Here is a 22,966-nt window from a genome sequence, read left to right as displayed (position 1 = left end):
GCATGCGCACTCGTTTCCTTTCGCGTCCCAATAACAATCATTGAAAACGAGTAGCAAGCCCCCCGACGATTGCAAATTCATCGTCTCTAGGTCTTTAATTTTCAACCAACGAAAGCTATCATGGCAGAATTACGACATCGAGGAGCGATGGATAAAGAGTTTCAGCATCAGAACTCGGAGGATAAGGTAATATCTAATACGAGAGATGTATGTTATGGCTACCATACTAGCTACATCATGCTCTCCTGTCATGTATGTTAAGCATCTGCTGTGGGTCGTTGTGTTTCTGGATCATGTATGTGTCAAGTCACATTTAGAGAAAACACGATAAGAGGTTTTAATGCTTAATTTTGATGAATGATCGTGTTTTTTTAGCTATCCTAAACCTCTAATCAAAACTCATGCAGAGAAACTGAGCATCAGGCAGTAGATGATCTTCAATGATCTGAAGGTTTCCTGTCTGTCCAAAGCAAGCATTTATCAGACACCAGTATGTTTCCTGCAGTTGCCATGTTACTAAAATTAATTTAAGTGGCGTGAACAATCCCTCTACTGTTTATGGAGACGAGCTTGTGCTTAAACTTGCAGCAGGGTTTAATGTTATTTAGATGTGAATGGGAACTCAGAGATAGAGGATTTTAGGAGTGCATGGACTGATCTTCATGCTGGTTGGACATGGAGGTGGAGATCACAAAGAATGAAGGTGGAATTAGTAAGTGGGTGAGTGATCTGTAGGCAAAAGTACATGCTTAAACTGTAAAATCACAGTATGTTTGTTAAGATGACACTACTAACGAATGCCATATAACAAACATCTGCAGATGCTAGGAATTCATGGTGCTGTGTAGTAAACAAGCTTGTCTGTAAATGTTCGTAGTCAATAGTTTGTGATAATTTCCTGTGGTCATTGGATTGTGTGGTTGACCGTGTAACTTCCTACCACGCGTTTGTTGTACTTTTGTCATATTTGCTCTTAGGGGAAATTTCTCAAAAGATGACTGCAGAAGAGTTATTTCTATTTTTAGGGTTACAAACGTCACAACCCACACATGAGTGATGGAAAGAATCAAGCTTTATATAACTGTTATGTAGTGACAGGGTCTGTATCCAACTAAAAAGATCCATATGTTCTCAAACATGAAGATTACTATTTAAACTTATTACATGGCACTCTATAATGCTTGATTCTGATTGGCCAGTCGCGACATTCCAAGTTATGTTATTCCGAGATAACAACCGACTGATACATAACACACGTTGACCTGGATGCTGCAAAGCATTTTGATGGGTACAGTTAAATATTACACAAAAAATAAATATGCCATTTAATAACATCTATGACATTATATTTGCAAAAGATTAAACCAAAGAGTGTCTGAAAGTAAACAGGTTTTCCTAGCGGAAGGTCAGCATTCATTAAAAATTTGCAAATAAAATATTTAATTTCCCTTAACTTACTTATGAGGTAAATATCTGTGTAATAAGCAGGATAATGTACAGGCAGCTGGGTGTTATCGCAAAATAGGCCCCTTACATATTCAATGGCCTGTTGTCAATTATTTCTTACTAGTTTTTGGTCTTGCAAATTCAAGCTTATAGTGCTGCCTCACGATTATTTGTTTACATAATATATATGTGTGTGTGTACTCTGTATAATAATTATATATATATATATATATATATATATATATATATATATATATATATATATATATATATAATACACACACACATACATGTATAATTTTAAGAAAAAAATATATTTATATAATAAATATTTATATTTATATATAATATAAATTATATATAAATATAAACATGTATATACACATTCAAATGCTTCTTAATTATATACATGTGTGTTTGTGTGTGTATTTATTAGAGCTGGCTGGGCATAGATTAATCTAGATTAATCTCATACAAAATAAAAGTAATTTGTTGCATAACATATGAGTTTTGTGTAAGATATGTGCTTTGTGTATTTATTATGTTTATATAAATACACACACATTCATGCATGTATTTAAAAAAACATTTACATGTGTAAATATAATTATATATATTTTATATTTTCTAAATTATATATAAATTTAAACATTTCATTGAAATAAAACATTTCTTAAATTTATATATATATTTACACACATACCAAACTCGTATATATGCGAAAAAAATTACTTTTATTTTGTATGAGATTAATCTATGCCCAGCCCTAGTATTTATACATAATTATTATTACAAGTATACCCACATATATTATGTAAACAAAAACTTTTATTCTGCAAATGATTAGTCGCGACTAATCGTGAGGCAGCACTACAAACTTGTGTTGTCTTCATTTGGATTTCGTTATTCAGCCTTAAACCAAACTTGTTATTTTACTGATCCATTTAAGCATGTTATATAAGTGTGAGAAGACTTTCACAGTTTTCCACAATTAATGTATTTCCCAAGATATTAAAGGCAAATATTACACACCTCTATTTAATGTTTGATTCTAATAATCCTGGCAATCCATCAAACATTTTGTATAATCACTGCTAAAATGTATGAATGACTAATGTCACAGACAGTTGATTTTTTACATAGCTGAGCTATCATGCTAAGCAAAAACCTTAACTTATATCAATATGTTTATAACAAATATTCATTTGTATGGTAATACTGGCATTACTAAATAGGACAGTGTGCAGTGAAATCTGGTCATTTTAACAAAATAAACCTTAACTTGGTGTTCAGGACTCGGCCTTACACCCCTAAGATAATTTTAAGAATTCCTTTCATTCCTTCAGAATGAGGTTGGCCATTAAGTTTATCACATTAGACTAAAGTATGCCATCGTAATTGCCATGAGACATGTTACAAATTTAGAATAAAACAGGCGAAACATTGTATAATTTGGTCGTCGCCTTTATTTGCAATAGTCAGCAAGCCGAAATATTGTGTTTCCTCAGGGTGTGCTTTTGCGCAAGCATGAAATAATGTCAATAGTAGTTGTAAACTTAAAGTACACTTAGAGTTGTAAACAACTCCTGGCGCATGTCGCTTGTCATATGCCACAGGAATATGCGTTGGTCAAAATGTCTAATTTCCAGATGGCCAGTGTGCTGCAACATTATGACAAGCCTAATTCATCAAAGTCTGTCAGGAAGATTGAGCATGTCTACTCTTTTTCAGGAAGCATGGGATGTCCTCGGTTCCTGATGAGCTATTTGTGGTCGGTGGGGCAGTTGAGGGACAGGGGAGGAGGAGTAGAGGGAGGGTATTTTTAAACTCTGGCATGTTAAATATCAGGATGTAACCCCTCTCCATGGCAACGCTGGATCCTTCTACGGTTAAAAGGAAGCTGTCGAGTGCCTGTGGGAGCAGCTTAATGTTAGCAAACTAATGTCAAACACAGAAGAACATGGTTTCTAGAACAATCCGACTGGTTCAGCCCCAGCTGACGATGACACACTGTGCAGCCTGTTGCTATGGTGATAAAGATAGGTCAATAGTATGTGTGTAACAGGCTACTATGTAAAGCCGGTTCTATACACATGCTGTCCTATATAGCATAAACATTAGACTTTAATTGTTTTTATTACAATTTGTGTGGTGGATTTAGTTTATTAGTGAGCTATCACATAGAAATGTGATTGGAACAGCTTGCTGGGATTTCAAGACATGTTTTACGTTTTTACCTGATGCAGATATAACGTAGCATGGTGAACAGCTTTTTAGTATGTAGTACTCCAGAACTCCAGATATAAAAATATAAACTTTTTCTTTTTTTAAAGTTGCCAGCCAGCACTGGCATTTTTTATGATTTTCACTAAAGTTTAATGGCTTCCAGAAAATGTTCTTCTTTAAATATATAGATGGTTTCAGCAGTAACAACATAAACAAGCGGCTTTTGTGAAACACGTGCAACTTCCGGTAAACTCCGCTAAGAAAAAATAACAACAACATGTTCTTTTAAAGTAGTTTATTTATATAACAAGCTAAATAAACAACACGTAGCTCACCTAGGAAACCAACACATTTGTTATTTTTGATGAGGTATTTGTTCAAGAGTTCAGTTTAGCAACTAGTCAGACCATTAAACACGTGGTCAGATCCGATAAAACTATCTATAAACATAGAATATATCAAATGAAAGAAAAGACCCTCTGCTTTCAAAAAACCCCAGTTTCATCCTGTCTTCATTTGTTCTCTTTTTATCACTTCTCAAATATGGGTAGCAGGGTTTCCCGCAGAAAATTTGTTAGTTATGGTGGTAGGGTTGGGCGAGTGGGCAGGCAGAGGGGCGTGGCAATCAAAGGGGCGGGCCGTATGCGTCATGATAAAAATTAAAATATTTGTATTTAAAACACTCAAGTAAAACTTAATTTTGAAGAAACTATGACAGAAAATGAATACTAGTTTATTAAAGGGATACTTCACCGATTTAGCATTCAGCTTTGTATCTGTAGAAACCCAGCAGTATTACTGAATGACCATGTTTCCCTCCATCATTTCCCCCTGAGAGGAGAGATATCTGCATTTTGGTTCTGCAAAAAAGTCCTCCGATGATGCAAAAATCGTCATATTACATCATCGGAGGACTTTTTTGCAGAACCAAAATGCAGATATCTCTCCTCTCAGGGGGAAATGAGGGAGGGAAACATGGTCATTCAGTAATACTGCCGGGTTTCTACAGATACAAAGCTGAATGCTATATCGGTGAAGTATGCCTTTAATGAATTAAATGTTTTTAACAGAAACCTCTAAATGGAATAGCTGCGTGATAAAGTGAAACGTAAGGGTTAATAAACACTAAAGCAGATGTTGTAGAACGTCAGGCGAACAATGATAGATGGTCCAAAAATGGTAAAAACTGATTATTTCCCACCATTAATTACATTATCTTAAAGGAGTGTAACTACTGTAGCATGTAAATAATGCACATAAATAAAGTAAGCAAGAGTGCTCAACAATTATATCTAAGCAACAGGTACGTGAAACCTAGCTAGCAGGTTGCTCAAACAACAAAATCACTAGCTAACTTTTTTTGGACGATCTAGTTAAGGCGGTAGGGTTTCAAGCTTAGGTGGGCCGCCTGAACTGAAATGTGCTGCGGGAAACCCTGGGTAGGTTTCTTAAAAACATTGATTTTTACAGTTTTTGGATCAGTGGATGCATCAGTGTTTTATAAGTTGGGTAAGATCGCCACCTAATGGATAGTAACCGAAATATGATTTGCTGTAAAAACTTGTCAATGGCAGGGAAAGAGTAAAAAAGAAAAAAAACTTCTGGAAATCGGTTGCACATGATTAAATTAGGTTTTCTGAAAATTAAATTAACATTAATTTCATTTTAAGAAAAATGTATTTAATCATGTTGAACTAGTGTACATAATTAAATTACATCGTAGATCCAAGAATTTTTTTAAGAAGAATTATTTTAAGAAAACTTAATTCAATAATGTGCAGTCGAAGATTTTTTTAGTGTGTATTGTGTTTGTTTAATCTTTCTTTCTGTCTGTTCAGGGTTCTGAGACAGACGGCAGGTCTGAGAGAGACGGAGCCTCAGACAATGAGACTAAATCGGACTCTGGGGTTCCTGAGGTTCCTGTTCCTCCCGATGACACACCAGAGGTTCTCAACAAAGCCCTTTCAGGTCTCTCTTCCCGGTAATGGCAATTTCTTCCAAAATTGCTTAATAAAGTGTAGCAGTGTGTTTTTGTCAAGCAGTTGGTAAATTCACTGTAGGTATCTCTGGTCATTTCTGATGTCTTCTTATAATGACAGTTATTGTTGTATGCATAAAATAAGGTCTGCAGTAGCTTTGATTTCATATTCTCTGTGCTTTACAAATATAAGTTGCTACTCGCTAAACTTGAAAAGCGCTATTCTGTAAACCCATTAGAATTTCCTGAGGGAACCCGTGGCTCTGAAATAGTCAACTCACTTCCGGTTTTTAGGACCACAAACTAAACAGCTCAATTACTGTACAGTCATGTTACTGTATAACACGGCCTCACTCCAGAAATGATCACTTGGCTGTTGTTTTGAACACCCAGTGCAGTGCAGATGGTTGATTCAATAAAAAGGCCACATGAGCTTTTGGCCCTCGCATTAGGAAGATTATATTTCCATCCAATATGTTTTTGCGTTAATGTGTTTTCTCCCCTGCAGATGGAGGAACTGGTGGGTGAGGGGCATTCTGACTTTGGCTATGATTTCCTTCTTCTTCATCATTATTTATCTGGGTCCGATGGTGCTGATGATGATTGTGAGTGTCTTCTTTTCCTTTTGTTGCAGACATTATCATGACTTTTGACTTGTTCTGGGTTCAATACCATAGACGTTATTTGTGAGATAACATTGCCTACATAATCCTTCTGTTATTAATCAATAGCATAAAGTTATGCAGTTACAACAAGGTTGAGACAGCAATTTGAAGGTTTAAAATTCGGAATTATGATGGATGGATTCCAGTACACTTTTTAAAGGGACTTCTACCCTGGAGTGAACTTAAATTATGGCCACAATGCACACAAACCCAGAATTTTCCATATCCAAATAACATACAATAAAAACGGAGAAGAATACTGGGAGCATGCACATAAACCTTTGTTGTCCATAATCATTTGTTGTGAACTGTAGTAGTAAGATAGGAGCAGAAGATTTTCTTTTGTAAAGCGGCCCATTACCTTCTGCAGCACAAACACAAGCATGTGGGCCCAGTGTTGTTGTTGCTGTTACATGACATAGCGGTGTCTGAATAGGGTCAACACAAGGGCTGATGACATCATCGTATCACAAAATATACGGGTTGGCTGTACACATGAAACCGCTCTGAGACCTGTCTTAAAAAAATAGTGGTTTCAGGCTCCCACAACACTGGATCCATCTGGACAAAACACTGATACGATAAAAAAAAAATTCGTATACAGCTAAATGCGTCTCCATGTGGACAGGCTCTAAGCCTGCTCAAATGCACAACTGTAGTGATTTATTAGTTTATAGATTTATTAGTTTATCGATTGCCCTTACGGCCCCCAAACCTGCAAGTTTGCCGTTATAATCTATACGTCGATTTGTTGTGGTAGGTACACAACCCCCAAATAACCAGGCACAGTCATGTCAGGAGGCTTTGACATTACAGAAGACAAATATTGTCTTTGTAAACATTCAGCTGGAGCCGTTTATCCCACCCACATCTACTTCTGATTGGTCTATTCTTTTAAAACCACTAGTCGTAGCCTTAGAGAGTTTGGATTGTAACCCAAAAGTCTCTTGTTTGAGTCTCACGGGCGACAGCTTGCAATGGAGGTGCCCTTGAATACGGCACCTTTTGCCCAATTGCAGTGATATCTGCCCACTGCTCCAGGTTGGGTTGGTATGGGTTGAAATTTTGAGTATGGGTTCTTGACACACGTCACACTTTATTAGCTTCACTTTATGCTACATTTGTGTCAAAAGTTAAACTATTTAACAATTTGACATTTGTTATGCAGCACTCGTGGGGCTAAGAAGCGCTCAATAAACAAATAAACACAACATGTGATGCAACATCCAAAGTCTCTAGTAAATTATGTAGATAACACAAATGCATTGCCTCTTGTTTCTTTACATTCTTGTTCTCTCTCTGTTTTACAGGTGCTATGTGTTCAGATCAAGTGTTTCCATGAGATCATCACAATTGGTTACAGTGTCTATCACTCATACCACCTGCCCTGGTTCAGAACATTAAGTTGGTGAGACCCACGACACACACCTGCCACCACTATTTTCACGCTCGGTCAATCCCCCTCTTCCTCCTCTCATAATCTCTCAACCCACATGTTTCTTTCTGTCTCTCTCCTGCTGCTTCAGCCTGTAATTAGAGGTCATCACCATCACTTTCTTCTTATCTCTGTGGAGTGTTGGCTTAAATTTTTTTGTTTAATTAGTTTCCACTGCTATTGTTTTTCATCCAGTTATACGTGCTGTCACCAGCTGTATAAAGGTACAGTAAATGCACTCTGTATTAGATCGTAGGCAAACACCCTGAGCCCGAAATCACATACTGTGACAGTAGGTACTATATAGACTAGTCAACATTTGAAGTGGATCAAAAAAGTGCATTAAAGTTGTTAAAAGGCAAAAACAGGTATTGGGTATTGGTATTAAGACAACTTTTATAAAAGGTTTTGATCCAAATGATGACTAGTATAGTATGAATATGAATATTATGAATGAATTCAGCACATTATGTGACAAGTAAGTCATTAACTGGAATGACATTAAACAAGTGCAATTTAAACACAAGTGGCAGCTGTTTAATATGTACAGTACTGTGCGAAAGTCTTAGGCCACCATGCTACCATTAGATTTGTTGTTTTTGCAATTGTATAGTGGTGATCTTATATAATTATTTCTCAGTCTCTTTATTAGAATACAACCAGAAAATACAGGAAATGTGTATGTAGTATTAAAAACTGTATATAAGTATAAGCTGAAGTGAAATGTCAAGTGTTTAGGATAAACTCCCTTTCCACTTGAGCAATAGCAGGCAGCTGCAGAATATCTTAAACCTAAATGAAAGTAAATCCTAATTTGTAATTCTAATCAAATGACTTCAGAACTTCAGTCCCTAAAAAAAGCTCAAGATGTGTTTCGTGCCAAGAGAGGTCACATTAAATACTGTCTGATGACGGAAGAAGACGTTTAGTTCTGAAAATTGTTTTGTTTTTAATTTTGTGTACCTATTTTCTGTATTTTCTGTTTGTATCTTAAAAAAGAGTGAAAAAGAAATATTTTGCATCATCTTTGGGGGCTCATGGGATAGTAAAGTGTACATCAATTTAACACTTTGTGATCTTGCCACCAGTAGTAGTAGGTCATCCAGGTACTTTTCGATTACTATGAATTTAGACATACTAGTCGCTCAACCCACTGCTTTTCACCTACTATATAATATGAACGTAGCCGGTTTCAGACGCAGCAATAGACTCTAGATTTTTTATTTATTTCAAGGAAAGATTCAACATGTGACTTTAAAGGGATAGTTCACACGAAAATGAACATTTTGTCATTATTTTCTCATCTTCATGTTGCTCTATGAATTTCTGTTTTGTGTTAAAGACAGGTTAAGAGATTTTGAGGAATGTTTGTGACGGGGCAGATCTGGGGCACCATTGACTTCCATTGTAGTAAAAAATAATGATACTGTGGAGGTGGGTGATGCCATTGATCTGTTTGGATTCAAGCGTTCTTCAAAATATTTTCATTTGTGTTCAATAAAACAAATTAATTTATACATGTTTGAAACAACTTGAGGGTGAGTTAATGATGACAGAATTTATTTCTTTTTTCCCAACTATCCCTTTATAGCCTGGAATACACTTCAGGATTTTTGCACTCCTATAAGATCACCTTGTCACACTGTGCGACATGGATTGTTTAAACATTTAAACGACAAGCATGTGTCCGATGATGACACTGAAGGGGATCGCACACCGGCCGCGCAGCTCAGGGCCGCGTCGAGTCGCGTCTAGGACAACTTGGAGGTATTGTAAACCGGAAGTGCACATTAAATAGCGCAAGCTTCGTCAGATAGCGTCTACTTCAAAATGCAAAATATACGTTAGCAGCCAATGTTAATCGTTAATGATTTGGACAAATATGATGTTATTTAATGTTAAACTATGTGAGTGGCGCTGTGTGGCGCGACAGGGATTAGAGCAACTTCCTGAGTCACAGCTGGGCGGCGCGGACAGGCGCCTCCTGGCGGCGCCGGTGTGCGTATACTCATAGAAAACAATGTGTTCAATTTTTTTTTAGAACGACGCGGCGCTGAGCTGCGCGGCCGGTGTGCGATCCCCTTGAGGCTTCACATGTTAGCGCAACGTCATCAGCACGCGCTAGTGGTAAACAAATACCAGTACGCAGGTCGTAGCAGCAAACACATGTGCGTTGATCATGCTGAATTTCTGACACTGTCAGAAAACTATTGTAGACGTATCTTTGGACGCAAGACCGGGAAAACGGCCGTCTTTAAACCTCTCTCACTTTACGGCATCAGACCACAGATGAAGAGCAACGATCCGAGATATCGCGACGATTGTTTCATGATGGCAATCGTTCATCTGGGACAGCCAAAAATCGTGCAGTGTATCCCGGGCTTAAGAGCCATTAAGATAATTTGCATTCTGATGTTAGTTTTGTAACAGTAAAGCATGTACCTGAAAAAAACTCGAATTTAATTTCATGCAAATTATTTTTCATTTGATTTCAGAGTGACATTGACATTTTTAATGAGATATGAAAGATTGGTAAACTTTTCTTTGAAATGTTTGTAGACTTAGTACTTAGTAGTAGATTAGTTAAGTGCTTCCTTACTTAAGTCCTGCTGTGTAGCATCTTACTGTGTTTTCCATGTTGTCACATTTTTACTCTTTTCATAATCTATCTTCTAGATACAGTCTGTCCATTTCTGAAATATGTGACTCTGTCAGTGAAATCCAGGCTAAAGTCTCATTATCTGTGTGGGATATTAGGAACATCAAAGTTTGATCTCACTCACTGATTTCACCTTACTCAGTCAATGTTAAATATATTAACTATTTATATTATCACAGAATGCTCTTTATATTATGATTTTATTTAGAAAACAGCAAATTACAAAACTGACTTTAGCTGGGTTTTCACGAACTGAATCGCATAAAGCCTCACAACTAGAAGAAGGGCAGTGAATAGATTTTGTTATAGCCCTGTGTTATAATGGTTTCTGACTGTCAGTTGTAACGGTTTCTGTCAGGTACTTCCTACTATGTGTGAACTACTTCTTTTATGGTGAAACGGTGACGGATTACTTCTTCACCCTGGTGCAGAGGGAGGAGCCTCTACGCATCCTCAGCAAATACCATCGCTTCATTTCCTTCGCTCTTTACCTCACAGGTTAGAACATCATGTTTCGCACAAACACACCACTTTATGTCACCATTGCTATTTTTGGCAAGCTTCTTAAATAAACCCTGTTATTGCTTTGTATTCACCCTATGACTCAATAAACGGATACTTATGAGATGATTAGTCTTGTAAATGACATTTGTGTCACTGTTTGTCATGCAGTTGTGGTGAGAGCTATAGCTGTAGGATTAATGCATGTTTTAAGCGTGAAGTTCATGCTGTACAGGATGTGGTTGAGCACTCTGTAAGTACTCCCCTTGATCATTTAAAAAAATGCAAGACCGCAGATTAAAACAATTCATAGCGAATGAGCTTGAGTATTAGCTGGTAGGCCTGCATAACGATTGCAGAATAAAAGTTTTTATTTACATAATTTATGTGTGTGAACTGTGAATAATATTTATGTATATATAAATATGCACACATGCATGTATAATTTTAAGAAAAAAAATATATTTATATTATTAACATGCGTACATACATTTGTATATTTATGTAATATATATATATATATATATATATATATATATATATATATATATATATATATATATATATATATATATATATATATATATATATATATATATATATATATATATATATATATATATATATATATATATATATATACAATACAAATGTATGTACGCATGTTAACATGTCTTAAATATATACATGCATGTGTGTGTATTTATCTATACAAAGTTATGATACACAGTTCACACACACATATATGATGTAAACAAAAACTTTTATTTAGCAATAGATTAAATGCAATTGATCGTTATGCAGCCCTATTAGCTAGGCAACATAGCACAAAATCAATAAATGTTTGTTTTATGTTACTCTAGGAAATTCTGCGCAATCTAGACTAAAGTCTCATAATAATGAGATTAGGGCATCGAAGTTTGGTTTCACATTTATTTCAGTCTCTGACATGGTCAGTGTTTAAAATATCAAGGTTATATTTTCACAGAATGCTCTTTACATTTATGTTATCACTAAAGACTTTAGCTGAATTTTTACAGGCAGGGTTACAATTTAGTTAATTCTCATTTTGATCAAACAACCATTGTTGCTAATCTGAATATAAACAGCAAAGCAGAATTAAATTGTCTTGCAAAAGTAAAATACCTCTCACTTTTGAATCACACAACACGAATTGTAAAGGTATATAAACTTAGAGTTAAGTAAATTAAAACATCACAATATTTGCAACAATCAATAGCGAAGTCATTGGGAGTTTATTGTAAATATCCACTATATCAATCGCTGAGCCCTACGTTATACACCTACTGTTTAAAATGATAAAGTGATCATTACATTTTTGGATGTCACATATTATCTTTCCTATGGTCCTAGGCAGGGCTGCACGATATTGAAGAAAAAATATGATATGCGATAACTTGCTAAATGGTGCGGTAAATGATATATAAAATCAATTTGAACTTTTTTTGGGGAAAATATGTTAAAGGGGACATATCACAAGACTTTTTTTAAAGGGACAATTCACCTTAAAATGAAAATTCTGTCATTATTTTCTCATCCTCATGTTGTTCTAAACCTGTATAAATGTTTTTTTTTATGATGAACTCAAAATAAGATATATTGAGAAATGATGATAAATACACAGCAGATAGTGACCATTGACTTCAATAGTAGGAATAAAAAATATGATGGAATTTAATCGGTACCCTCAACTGTGTGCTTGCCATCATTTATTAAGATTTTTCTTCATCATTTATCACAATACTTCAAAATATTTATTTTCCTACTATGGAAGTCAATTGTCACTAAATGCTGTGTGTTTACCATCATTTCTCAAAATATCTTCTTTTGTGTTCATCAGAATGAAGAAATTTATACAGGTTTAGAACAACATGAGGATGAGTAAACAGAATTTTAATTTTAAGGTGAACTATTCCTTTAAGATGTCAAATAAATCTTCGGTGTTCCCAGAGTACATGGCTGCGTCCGAAAACTCTAAATTGCAGCTTTCCAAGGCAGGAAGGCATCAAGGGATGTCCGAATTCAATGTTTGGTTTACTTCCTGTCTCCTAAGATACCTATGCGTGGACGTACATTAAGAATGTGATTGGTCGAGCCCGGTTGAGTTCGAAAAAATAAAATGGCGGCCAAGGATGCGACTGGACCACCAATTTTGTGTAAATAAAGGTAGATTTTCACTTTTTACACCTTTTAATTGCATTTCTAGCGAGAAATTAGTATTGTAGTTTTCAAATATGTGATTAGTTTTCACAAAGGCGCTCTCTGTTTAAATTTCAAACACGCTGCCTTTGAAGTGTGTTCGAAAGTCTTTCTCTGAGCTGCCTTCATGCTTCCGAAGTCATTTCCTCATGAGGCAGCGAGGCAATGAGTCACTGCCTTAAGTTTTCGGACGCAGCGCATATGTGAAGTTTTAGCTCAAAATAGTATATAGATAATTTATTATAGCATGTTAAATTTGTCACTTTGTATGTGTGTGCAAAATGTGCCATTTTGGGTGTTTTTTTAACATGCAAATGAGCTGATCTCTGTACTAAATGGTGGTGGCTTGGTTGGATAGTGCAGATTAAGGGGCGGTATTATCCCCTTCTGACATCACAATGGGAGACAAATTTCAATGACTTATTTTTTTACATGCTTGTGAAGAATGGTTTACCAAAACTAAGTTACTGGGTTGATCTTATTCAAATTGTCTAGGTTGATAAAAGCACTGGAGACCCAGTTATAGCACTTATACATGGAAAAAGTACAATTTTCATGGCATGTCCCCTTTAATAACAACAACAACAATTTTTACTTTCTTATCGTTTTTATCTTCCAAACATCATACAGAAGCCCTCATTCATGTCCCATTTCTTTGCTAAAACTTTGACTTTACCTAACCTTTAGAAGTATTAAAATTCTTTATTTATTGGAAACTATTGACAATGCAATATTTCAACTATTTCAATATGTTGTTCAGCACTGCTCCAAGGCATGGAAAACATTTATTTTAGACCATAATCCACAAATATTACGACATGATCTAAAATAACAAATTATGAATTTAGATAAACTGACGGTATTAGGATGCTGATCTCATAGGGGCAGTTTCCCACACATAGTTTAGATTAATACAGGACTAGGCCTTAGTCTATTAAGTCATTTTTACAAACATATCTTACAAAAAACATTACTGGTATGCACCTTGAGACAAAACAGTGGCACTGATATCTGTTAAGATATGTCAGTGCAAAGCATTTTAAATTATGGCATCTTAAATGTGCATTTTAATTTGGGACTAGGGTAAGCCCTGTGCAGGAAACCGTCCTATAGAGTTACATCAGTATTGTTTAGGTGACTCATAGGAGTGTGTGCGTCATTGAGCTAATGTGTATTTTTCAGCGCATGCTCAAGCGTTAAATCACAAACATGTTACAATTTATTGTTAGCTACTTGGCATGCGTCACCTAAATAATTTAGATTTTGCTATTATAGTTAGATTAGCTAGTGTAATTAAGCAGTTACCAATATGTTTTTTACGAGGCTCACTGTGTAGCCGGCTGTTCGATTCCAATGATCTGGTTTTACAAAGTACAACAAATATGAATGTTGCTGTGTATTTTTCAAATTTTTTTGTATAATTGTCCTACATTTTTTATTTACTTCAGTGTAGGATTCTCTTTATCAAAACGCTGTTGGTTTGGGTTTTTTCATTGGCTGTTCCTGTCAAACAAGGTAGAATTAATGGCAGCATGACTGGGACAAATATAGCCAAAGAGGAACATGCAGGAATAACATTCGTGGTACTGTGTTTTTTACCATATTTGTCTTTACAGGGTTCTGCATGTTTGTTTTGAGTCTGGTGAAGAAACACTATCGCCTGCAGTTTTACATGGTGAGTGTGTGCCTAGACTACGAATCCTCAAATTATTTGTCCATTTTAAATCCATTGTACCACAAACACATCATCATGCTTACATATTAGCTCATTGTTTCTAGTAAGCTGCCTACCTAGATCCTATGCACCATGTCTGTTTTAAAAGGTGCATTATCCAAAATCTTAAAAGACAACATCTCACTGAAAATATTCATCCAGGACAGCAGACATAAATTATGTTTTATTTAATTATAAATCTCTCAATTTTTTTGATTTCAGTTTGGTTGGACTCATGTGACTCTCCTGATTGTGGTGACTCAGTCCCATTTAATCATTCATAACCTGTTTGAAGGGATGATCTGGTGAGATGATGCTTTGTGTCTACCACTATCAAACACAGATTTAAACAGTTAGTTTCTAGTGTTACTGTTGTGTTTGGAGTAAAACAAACTGTTATTTGTGTGCAGGTTTATTGTGCCAATCTCCTGTGTTATCTGTAATGACATCATGGCTTACATGTTTGGCTTCTTTTTCGGCCGCACCCCTCTCATCAAGGTTTGTGGTGTAAATATAATATATTAGTAGTGTAAATATAATATCTCAGAAGTAGCTATATTTATATATAATGTAAACTTTATTGGAAATACTTTTTTCAAATTTTTTATCTCAAAATGTCTTTTGCTTGTACTGTTTTTCATTAAAAGAAATGCTTTTATATTTGCTTTTATATTTTGTTATATTCTGCAATAACATTTGTGTAATGTGGTGATACTGAATAGCCCAAATATTTTTTAGGGGCACAATATAATGTTATGGTTTGTTACAACAGTTCTTTTAACACCATTTTTTTTCTTTGCAGTTGTCTCCTAAGAAGACATGGGAGGGATTTATTGGTGGCTTCTTCTCCACTGTTGTGTTTGGCATCCTGGTAAGTTCAACTCTAACACAAACCCGCATCTGTGAGAGATGCACCTCTGACTTACTAAATCAACACTGTAACTTTTTTTGGCTGCGTCCAAATACCCACACTTGCGGTCTTGGCGACTCGTCAGGAAGTAAGTGCGCACGACTGTCCCGTGTCTTAAAACTGGCAAAGTGCAGTGCCCTAAACCCACACTAAACCCACACCCACGTTACGTTTATTTTTAAGATAAATTAAAAGTTTAAATGGTTTGGCTACTGATATGTGTGCATTTATGTAATGTGTATGTATTGCTCTTTATTGGTAAATCAACTATTTTTACAGTATGAATTGCTAAAGTACATATTAGAGCAATACTATCATGTATTCTATGTAATATAATTTATTAAATACTTAATTATTTTCCTGTTTTCTATCATTTTTTCCATATTTTTATAGCCTACGTGTTTGCTCTGAAAACTATTATAAAACTACCGGTATTATGTTACATACAAATTCATTTATATAGACCTGTTTATATATTAATAACACTGTACACCGTGTGTGTGTGCGTGCGTGCGTGTGCTATTTATATATTTATTAAGTATGTGTAAACATCATAATTTTAGAACAAACAGGAAGAAGACATTGGCTAAAATATAAGGTAAAAGAAGTTATAGAAAACTGAAAAATTATGAAATATTTAATAAATGGTGATATTTTTGATATTATGAACTCATTCGAATCCTTAATCCTTCTAAATAAATAATAAACATAACGTGGTGAAAACGCTATAAGAGACACATAGAGGGAACAGACTTTGACAGAACACCGGACATCTTCTATTAAAAGATTTCCAAATGATTTCATCACTCCAGTCTGTCCGTTTAAGGGCTTATTGCAACCATAAACACCCACGTTTATCTTTAAATGGTGTCTTCGATGACGGTATACTATAAAAATGAAGGTCATCATCTTTTTTTGGCAATACTATTCTGACACTCAACAGCACAACAAGACATTTTCTAGTGAGTTATATTGTTCGTTTCACTCATATCTAATTCATTTCCACTGTTTTTCTGCCACCACATTGCGCGCGCAGCTTGCAGTGATGTAACTGTGACGTCGACTCGCAAAAGGTCTATAGGGGTACATCAATATATCAGCCGATTATGCTTCTCAATGAATTACGGTGAATTGCCGCTACATCCAAAAGCCAGAGGGCGCTCTCGTGCAGAAACGCAATATGCGCTGTAGATGAAGAACCATACACGCGCAGCTCTAGGAAATGGCTTAAGGGTATATTTATATACACAAATACAGGAAATATGTCATGTAAGTAGTCAAGTGCAAAGACTGCAAATGTGGGTATTTGGACGCAGCCTTTGTTAAAAGGGTCTTGTTGTACAGGAATTCATCAAATAACAACAACATTTTTCATTTTATTTTCTTTCTCCAGCTGTCCTATATGATGGCAGGTTACCGTTTTTTCGTGTGTCCAGTGGAGTTTAATAATGACTCAAACAGTTTTACAGTGGACTGTGAACCATCTGAGCTCTTCCAGCTTCAGGACTACGGCCTGCCGTCTGTGCTGCAGTCTGTCACAGGCTGGGTAAACACACACACACACACACACACACACAATCTGTTACACTGTTTTTTGTATAACTCCTTCTGTTTTGTCTTTTTTTAATGGTTGCTCTACTAGTTGTCCTCTTGCTGTGTGCAAGCGTGTGTGTGTCAAAGTTCTCCTGTAAGCCCACAGTTTTTAGATACTGGCACTGCCAATGTTATTTTTAACCAAACAATGTCTGAACTAAGAGTGGGTGATGTATGTCTCAGTATTTATACAGCTGGCGAGAGTCATGTGCAACTGCCTTTATGCATGTAGACATTGCATTTATAGCTGGTGCCTAATGGAAAAATCGAAACATTTCTTTCTCACGTTCTCCATAGACGACAGTGAAGCTGTACCCGTTCCAGATCCACAGCATCGCTCTGTCTGCTTTTGCTTCAATCATGGGACCGTTCGGAGGCTTCTTTGCCAGTGGCTTCAAAAGGGCCTTCAAGATCAAGGTGGGTATAATTTTCGAGGTCATCATCAAAGCTCTTTACAGATCCCATCCCAACATGATCCATCATAAAAGTATTGGCTACTTTCTGTCAACATCTAAAGGAATTGTTTCAGGATCAATATAAGTGAAAGAAATAGTTCACACTTTAAATTTCGACTTCGTACTGATTTCCACTTAACTTGGGACCAGGAATATAGTGCACAAATCCTTTTATGATACATTTTTGTTGTACAACACTGGTCCTCATTTACAGTCATAATATAAAGAGCTCAGCAAAAGTTCAAAGTTCAAAAATTAGATGATGATGATAACCAAATGCCCTCGACACACATTATGCGTTCATCAGAAACTTTAGCTTTAAATCTGCTTAATCCCGGACTTTTATTTAGAGGTTTTGCATCTGAGCTCTACTTAAAGGGGACATTTTAAAAGACTTTTTAAGATGTAATATAAATCTTTGGTGTCCCCAAAGTATGTATGTGAAGTTCTAGCTCAAACAGATAATTTATTATAGCATGTTAAAATTGCCACTTTGTAGGTGTGAGCAAAAATATGACACTGATCTCTGCGCTAAATGTCAGGGCCGTGGTTGCATAGTGCAGATTAAGGGCCGGTATTATTATAATAAGATCCCCTTCTGACATCACAAGGTCAGATTTTCATGATATGTCCTCTTTAAGGAAAAGCATGGCCAGATTATTCATATAAATCATCTTTCATTGTAAGTATCTGGTCTCTGATTTGGTTATAACATGTCTCCAATTCTGCAGGACTTTGCCAACACCATTCCCGGTCATGGAGGAATCATGGACCGCTTTGACTGTCAGTACCTAATGGCCACATTTGTAAATGTTTACATTGCCAGCTTCATCAGGTATGACTTCTATTTACTAATGTGGATTTGAATGTTTTCAGTAATGTTGTGATATCCAGATGTATGTTACTATGCCAAATCTTTGTATGGTGTGACTGTACACTGATTGAGAGATAATGGTGAAGCGTATATGACTGATACATTTTGATTTAGTCTGTGAGATTACAGTGGTGATAATGCAAGCAATCCTTGTTATCATTTATTCTCCTCTCACAGAAGGCGGCAAGATGCTAAAGATACATATAAGACACGTATTTGCACACTGTGCTTTGATATTTTCTTTCAATTCTTTTCCATCAGAGGGCCAAATCCCACTAAAGTCATCCAACAGCTTCTTGCCCTAAGACCAGACCAACAGCTCCACATCTTCAACTCACTTAGGGCCCATCTGACAGAGAAAGGCCTGCTCCCTGCCCTAGAGGAGGCAGCCTAACCTGATGCCACGATCCAGGGAAATCCCACCAACGTGGGCAGATGATAGAGTAAGGGGATTCAGGCAAGAAAGTATTAGATGGGAAACATGGGAAAAGAGACTATGGAAAACTGAATTACAATACAATGTTGGGTCATTCCATTTTCAATGTGTTTGAGAGAATGAGTGTGTGCGCGCGCATGCAAATAAGTGTTTTTGCCTTTGTGTTATTTTAAACATTTCTTTTGTGAATTTTTATGTTTATCAAGAATATTATTATATATATATAAAAGGATGACACTTCATCTACATTACAGTTCTTTTTGAGTTGAGCATTTTCACTTGTGTACAAGTGTTCTTTACCTATAGTGTCTAAATATTTTATGTGTTTAATGGTTTATTGTGTTTTATTTAGTTTTAATGCACTGCTCATCACACTGTCATTTCAACCTCAGGCCAAATTTTGTCTTTTGCTAGCCAATGTTCTCATAAGACGTCATCGTTTCAAAGATTGTATTTTTACTGCTGGGTACTCACAGATTTAGTGTGGATTCATGTTGCTTTTCCTGCTTCTCGGTTGAGATCCATTTGTTACATTTTTAATAGAAAGTATTTGTTCAATGATGCTAAATAAACGCTTTAAACCATTAGGTAGATATATTTAAAGTTCAGCCTCATGAGACTACTGCAAATGACAGGCAGGTGAGGAGTTTTTCTGAGTTTAAATCAGAATTTTTATTTAAATAGTCTACACTGTAAAATAGTGAAAGTTGGATTAATTAAACAAATTACTTAACAATTGGTAACACCTATTTTCACGTACATTGAGAAAATTTAAGTTGACAAAGTAGATCCAACGTTCACTTTTTACAGTATATGCATGTGACAGAATTAAGTTGTAATAGTGTCACGGCAAAAAAAAAAATATATATATATATTTTATTATTTTTTTTTTTTTCCGTGAGACTATTTCAACTTAATTTTATATAGTATATATAGTTACTCCGGACAGTTTAGAGATTGTTACACAAACTTAGTTCGCACTGAAGGTTAAAAGGTTATTAACATTATGTTTAAGAGTCTAACTATCATTCATAGTTTTATTTAAATTCTCCATTGTTGCTTAAGAGATACAAAGTCTTTGTTTTGTGTGTGAATTGTTAAATAGTTATGTTACATATGTTATCTTGTCATCGGATATATTTCATGTGTCATTACAATTGTTTTTTTTTTGTTCTTTACTGTAAAGACCAAACTTTCCTTCCAGTTCATTTTATGTTTTTTCATCCGCTTTGTTTTTACCATCACCTACTGTAACATCCTGCTCAATCCAAAAATAAGGACAGAAAGGAAGTTATTTCATGCTGAAGAAAGGGAAGCATATTGAAAATAACTTGTGTGAAAGACTAGGCATGTCCTCAGGTCAGTCTGTACATTCACCAATAAAGATCCACGAGCATGCATGTGTACAATCTTAATAATTGTACCCTCAAAGCGTTTCAAAAAGAACAACTGAAGGATAAATAGGCAGCTTAGTGTTCAGTGATTTAAAGAAAAGTTTAATCTTTCACTAAGAAATCATTCTATACTTTTCTTTAATAGGCAAACTATTTCTTAAGGGGATAGTTCACCCAAAAATTAAAATTCTGAAATCATTTGCTCACTCTCATGTTGTTGCAAACTTGTGTGGATGTCTTTGTTCTGATGAACGCGAGGGAGGATGTTTTGAGGAGGGTTTGTGGCCAAACCGATCATGAGCCTGAGATAAAAGAATACTATGGAAGTGGATGCGGCTCATGAGCGGTTCTGTTGCAGGCGTTCCTCGGGGTGTCTTCCTTCGCGTTCATCCGAACAGAGAAATGTATACAGGTTTGTTACAACGTAACTCTGCATTCACACCAGACGCGGAAGCGTGAGTGATTTACATGTTAATCAATGCAAAGAGGCGAATAGGGATCCTGCTAATTGAGCGTTGCCGCGGGAAACGAGCAAGTTGAAAAATCTGAACCTTGGCCGATATTCGCGCCGTGTTAACCAATCAGGAGCTTGCTCTAGTAGTGACGTGATTACAGGAAGCGAGCGGAGTCGCAGAAGCCCCTCCCATGACGCGAATTCGTGAATGACGAGCGAATGAAGCGAGTAAACTCAAAATGTTCAAGCGTCTAATGCTGCGTTTACACCAACCGCGTTTCAGGCGTCAAAATCACGTCTATCGCGCCTAGTTTGCCGGTTGAACAGTTTGAATGCGGATTTTGCCTTTGACGCACATCAGAAGCAAAATCCGCTTCTTGTGGGAGGGGCAAGTGCTATGCATTTGTCTGTTTGCAGGATAGCTGATGTTGAAATGTGTATTTACAACTTACTAGGTTGCCCAATGTCCTCACTGACACTCTTCCAAGCGAGGTCCTTTTTATTCCTGTCTCCAGAAATAAGAACTTGTGTTGTATAGCTCTGCTCACGGGCAATATTCTTTTTGAGGCAGCAAGCAGGCTCTTGATTGGTTAATGCAGCGCGAAAATCCACCAAAGTTCAAATATTTCAACTCGGGCGTCAGCCACAAATTCGAGTCAAACGTGAAATGTACAAAAGCACCATTCACGTGTACCGCGCCAGTCGCTCAATTCGCGCAAACTAAACATGTGAATGAGGCGGAATCGCGTCTTCCACGCCAAACGCCTCATTCGCATGTTTAGTTTGCGCGAGTTGAGCGCCTGGCGCGCGTCAACGTGTCTTCACATTGACTTAACATTGAAATCACTCGCGCTTCACGCCTCTACCGCGCGGCTGGTGTAAACGCAGCATAACTACGCACGTTTAGCACGTTTTTGACGCCTATTGCGTCTGGTGTGAATGCACAGTAAGATTGAGTAAATAATGAATTGTCATTTTTGGGTGAACTATCCCTTTAACTTTTACAGCTTTTTCATTTTAGGTGACAAAACTCGCTTGAGATCACTATCATCAGTGTTTAAGTGGTGCAAAATGTTTCTTAAAGTCTTTTATGTTATCGTATTAGTTCAATCCCATGTCCTGATTTTATAAAGAAAATTAATGACATATAAGTAAAGATAATATACTGTATATGTTTAAAGTAGAGATTCTATTTATTTTACCTAGTTTGACGACTGTTTTTGAATGGTCCTCTAAGTCGATCTTTGCTCTTTGTGTATGCGTATTGTGTACAAAGACCAGACAAAACTGACAAAAAGTTTAATAGCTAATAGAGAGAGATAGAGTCTGTAACTGATGTCAGGCCCTGACACTTTTAGGTGGTTTACCATAAATGGGCATTTATGAAAAGCATAATTTCTTAGATCATTCAACATATAATAAATGTATCGCATGAGCCAAACAGATGCTCAGTCTTGTGTGTGTCGTCATAACACTGTGTGCACTACCGCTAGAGGGAGCCAGAGCGTCACTTTTGTATTACAGTTAATCAGTACATTTGATTGTGTCTCTGCTTTTGCATCTTGTTTCTGTCTGCTGCCATGATGATTTTGTCTTTTTTCCTATCAAGTGATGCTCATGTATTGCTCATTGGTTGTCTAATGTGTCAGATAGTTAAACTGTGCAGTTTTACATTCTGTATTTGCTTATTTTCCACAGAACTGTTGCCGTAATAGAAACGTGTTTCCCACGCTGCCCTTTTGGTTTTTCACCGATAAAAAGTAACTCCTCTCTGTTGAACAAAATGACAACAACAGTACACGAAGTTGTAGTTATTTTGTGCTAAGTATTATGGTGTTTCTGTTGCTTTGTAATTTTCGATAAAGCAGATAAATGTGCTTTCCTTGCCGCTTTGTGTACGGTGATTAATCATTTCTAAATAGTTAATAAAGAGGAAAGCTCAATATGTACACCCACACTTGTGTTCTTCCTCCTGCTGTCTGAACTTCCTTTTTATGTAATATGCA

General features: G+C 36.2%; 1 protein-coding gene across 2 annotated transcripts; it reads left to right on the top strand.

Moving 5' to 3' along the window:
• cds2 (CDP-diacylglycerol synthase (phosphatidate cytidylyltransferase) 2) lies at positions 1-22,917 on the top strand. Of its 2 annotated transcripts, none has more exons than XM_055198802.2 (13): positions 1-186; positions 5,511-5,653; positions 6,159-6,255; positions 7,626-7,723; positions 10,768-10,907; positions 14,747-14,805; positions 15,067-15,149; positions 15,255-15,342; positions 15,647-15,715; positions 17,148-17,300; positions 17,645-17,764; positions 18,534-18,637; positions 18,938-22,917. In XM_055198802.2, exons 1-13 carry the CDS (start codon positions 121-123, stop codon positions 19,068-19,070), a joined length of 1,353 nt encoding a protein of 450 aa, XP_055054777.2. In that variant the 5' UTR covers positions 1-120; the 3' UTR covers positions 19,071-22,917. The 2 variants fall into 2 exon arrangements, with proteins under 2 accessions (XP_055054777.2, XP_055054778.2); XM_055198803.2 differs by lacking the exon at positions 1-186 and adding an exon at positions 578-720.
• Positions 22,918-22,966: the final 49 nt, after the last annotated feature.

Source organism: Misgurnus anguillicaudatus, chromosome 22 (assembly GCF_027580225.2).
Source record: "Misgurnus anguillicaudatus chromosome 22, ASM2758022v2, whole genome shotgun sequence".
Lineage (NCBI taxonomy): Eukaryota > Metazoa > Chordata > Actinopteri > Cypriniformes > Cobitidae > Misgurnus > Misgurnus anguillicaudatus.
The sequence above is the reverse complement of the archived record's forward strand: the minus strand, read 5'-3'. Positions and strand labels throughout refer to the sequence as shown.

Coding starts and splice junctions, on each gene's coding strand:
- cds2 (XM_055198802.2), top strand. CDS start 121: ATGGCAGAATTACGACATCGAGGAGCGATGGATAAAGAGTTTCAGCAT. Junction 5,654..6,158: donor CTTTCAGGTCTCTCTTCCCG/GTAATGGCAATT, acceptor TCTCCCCTGCAG/ATGGAGGAACTGGTGGGTGA. Junction 15,150..15,254: donor CTGTTTGAAGGGATGATCTG/GTGAGATGATGC, acceptor ATTTGTGTGCAG/GTTTATTGTGCCAATCTCCT.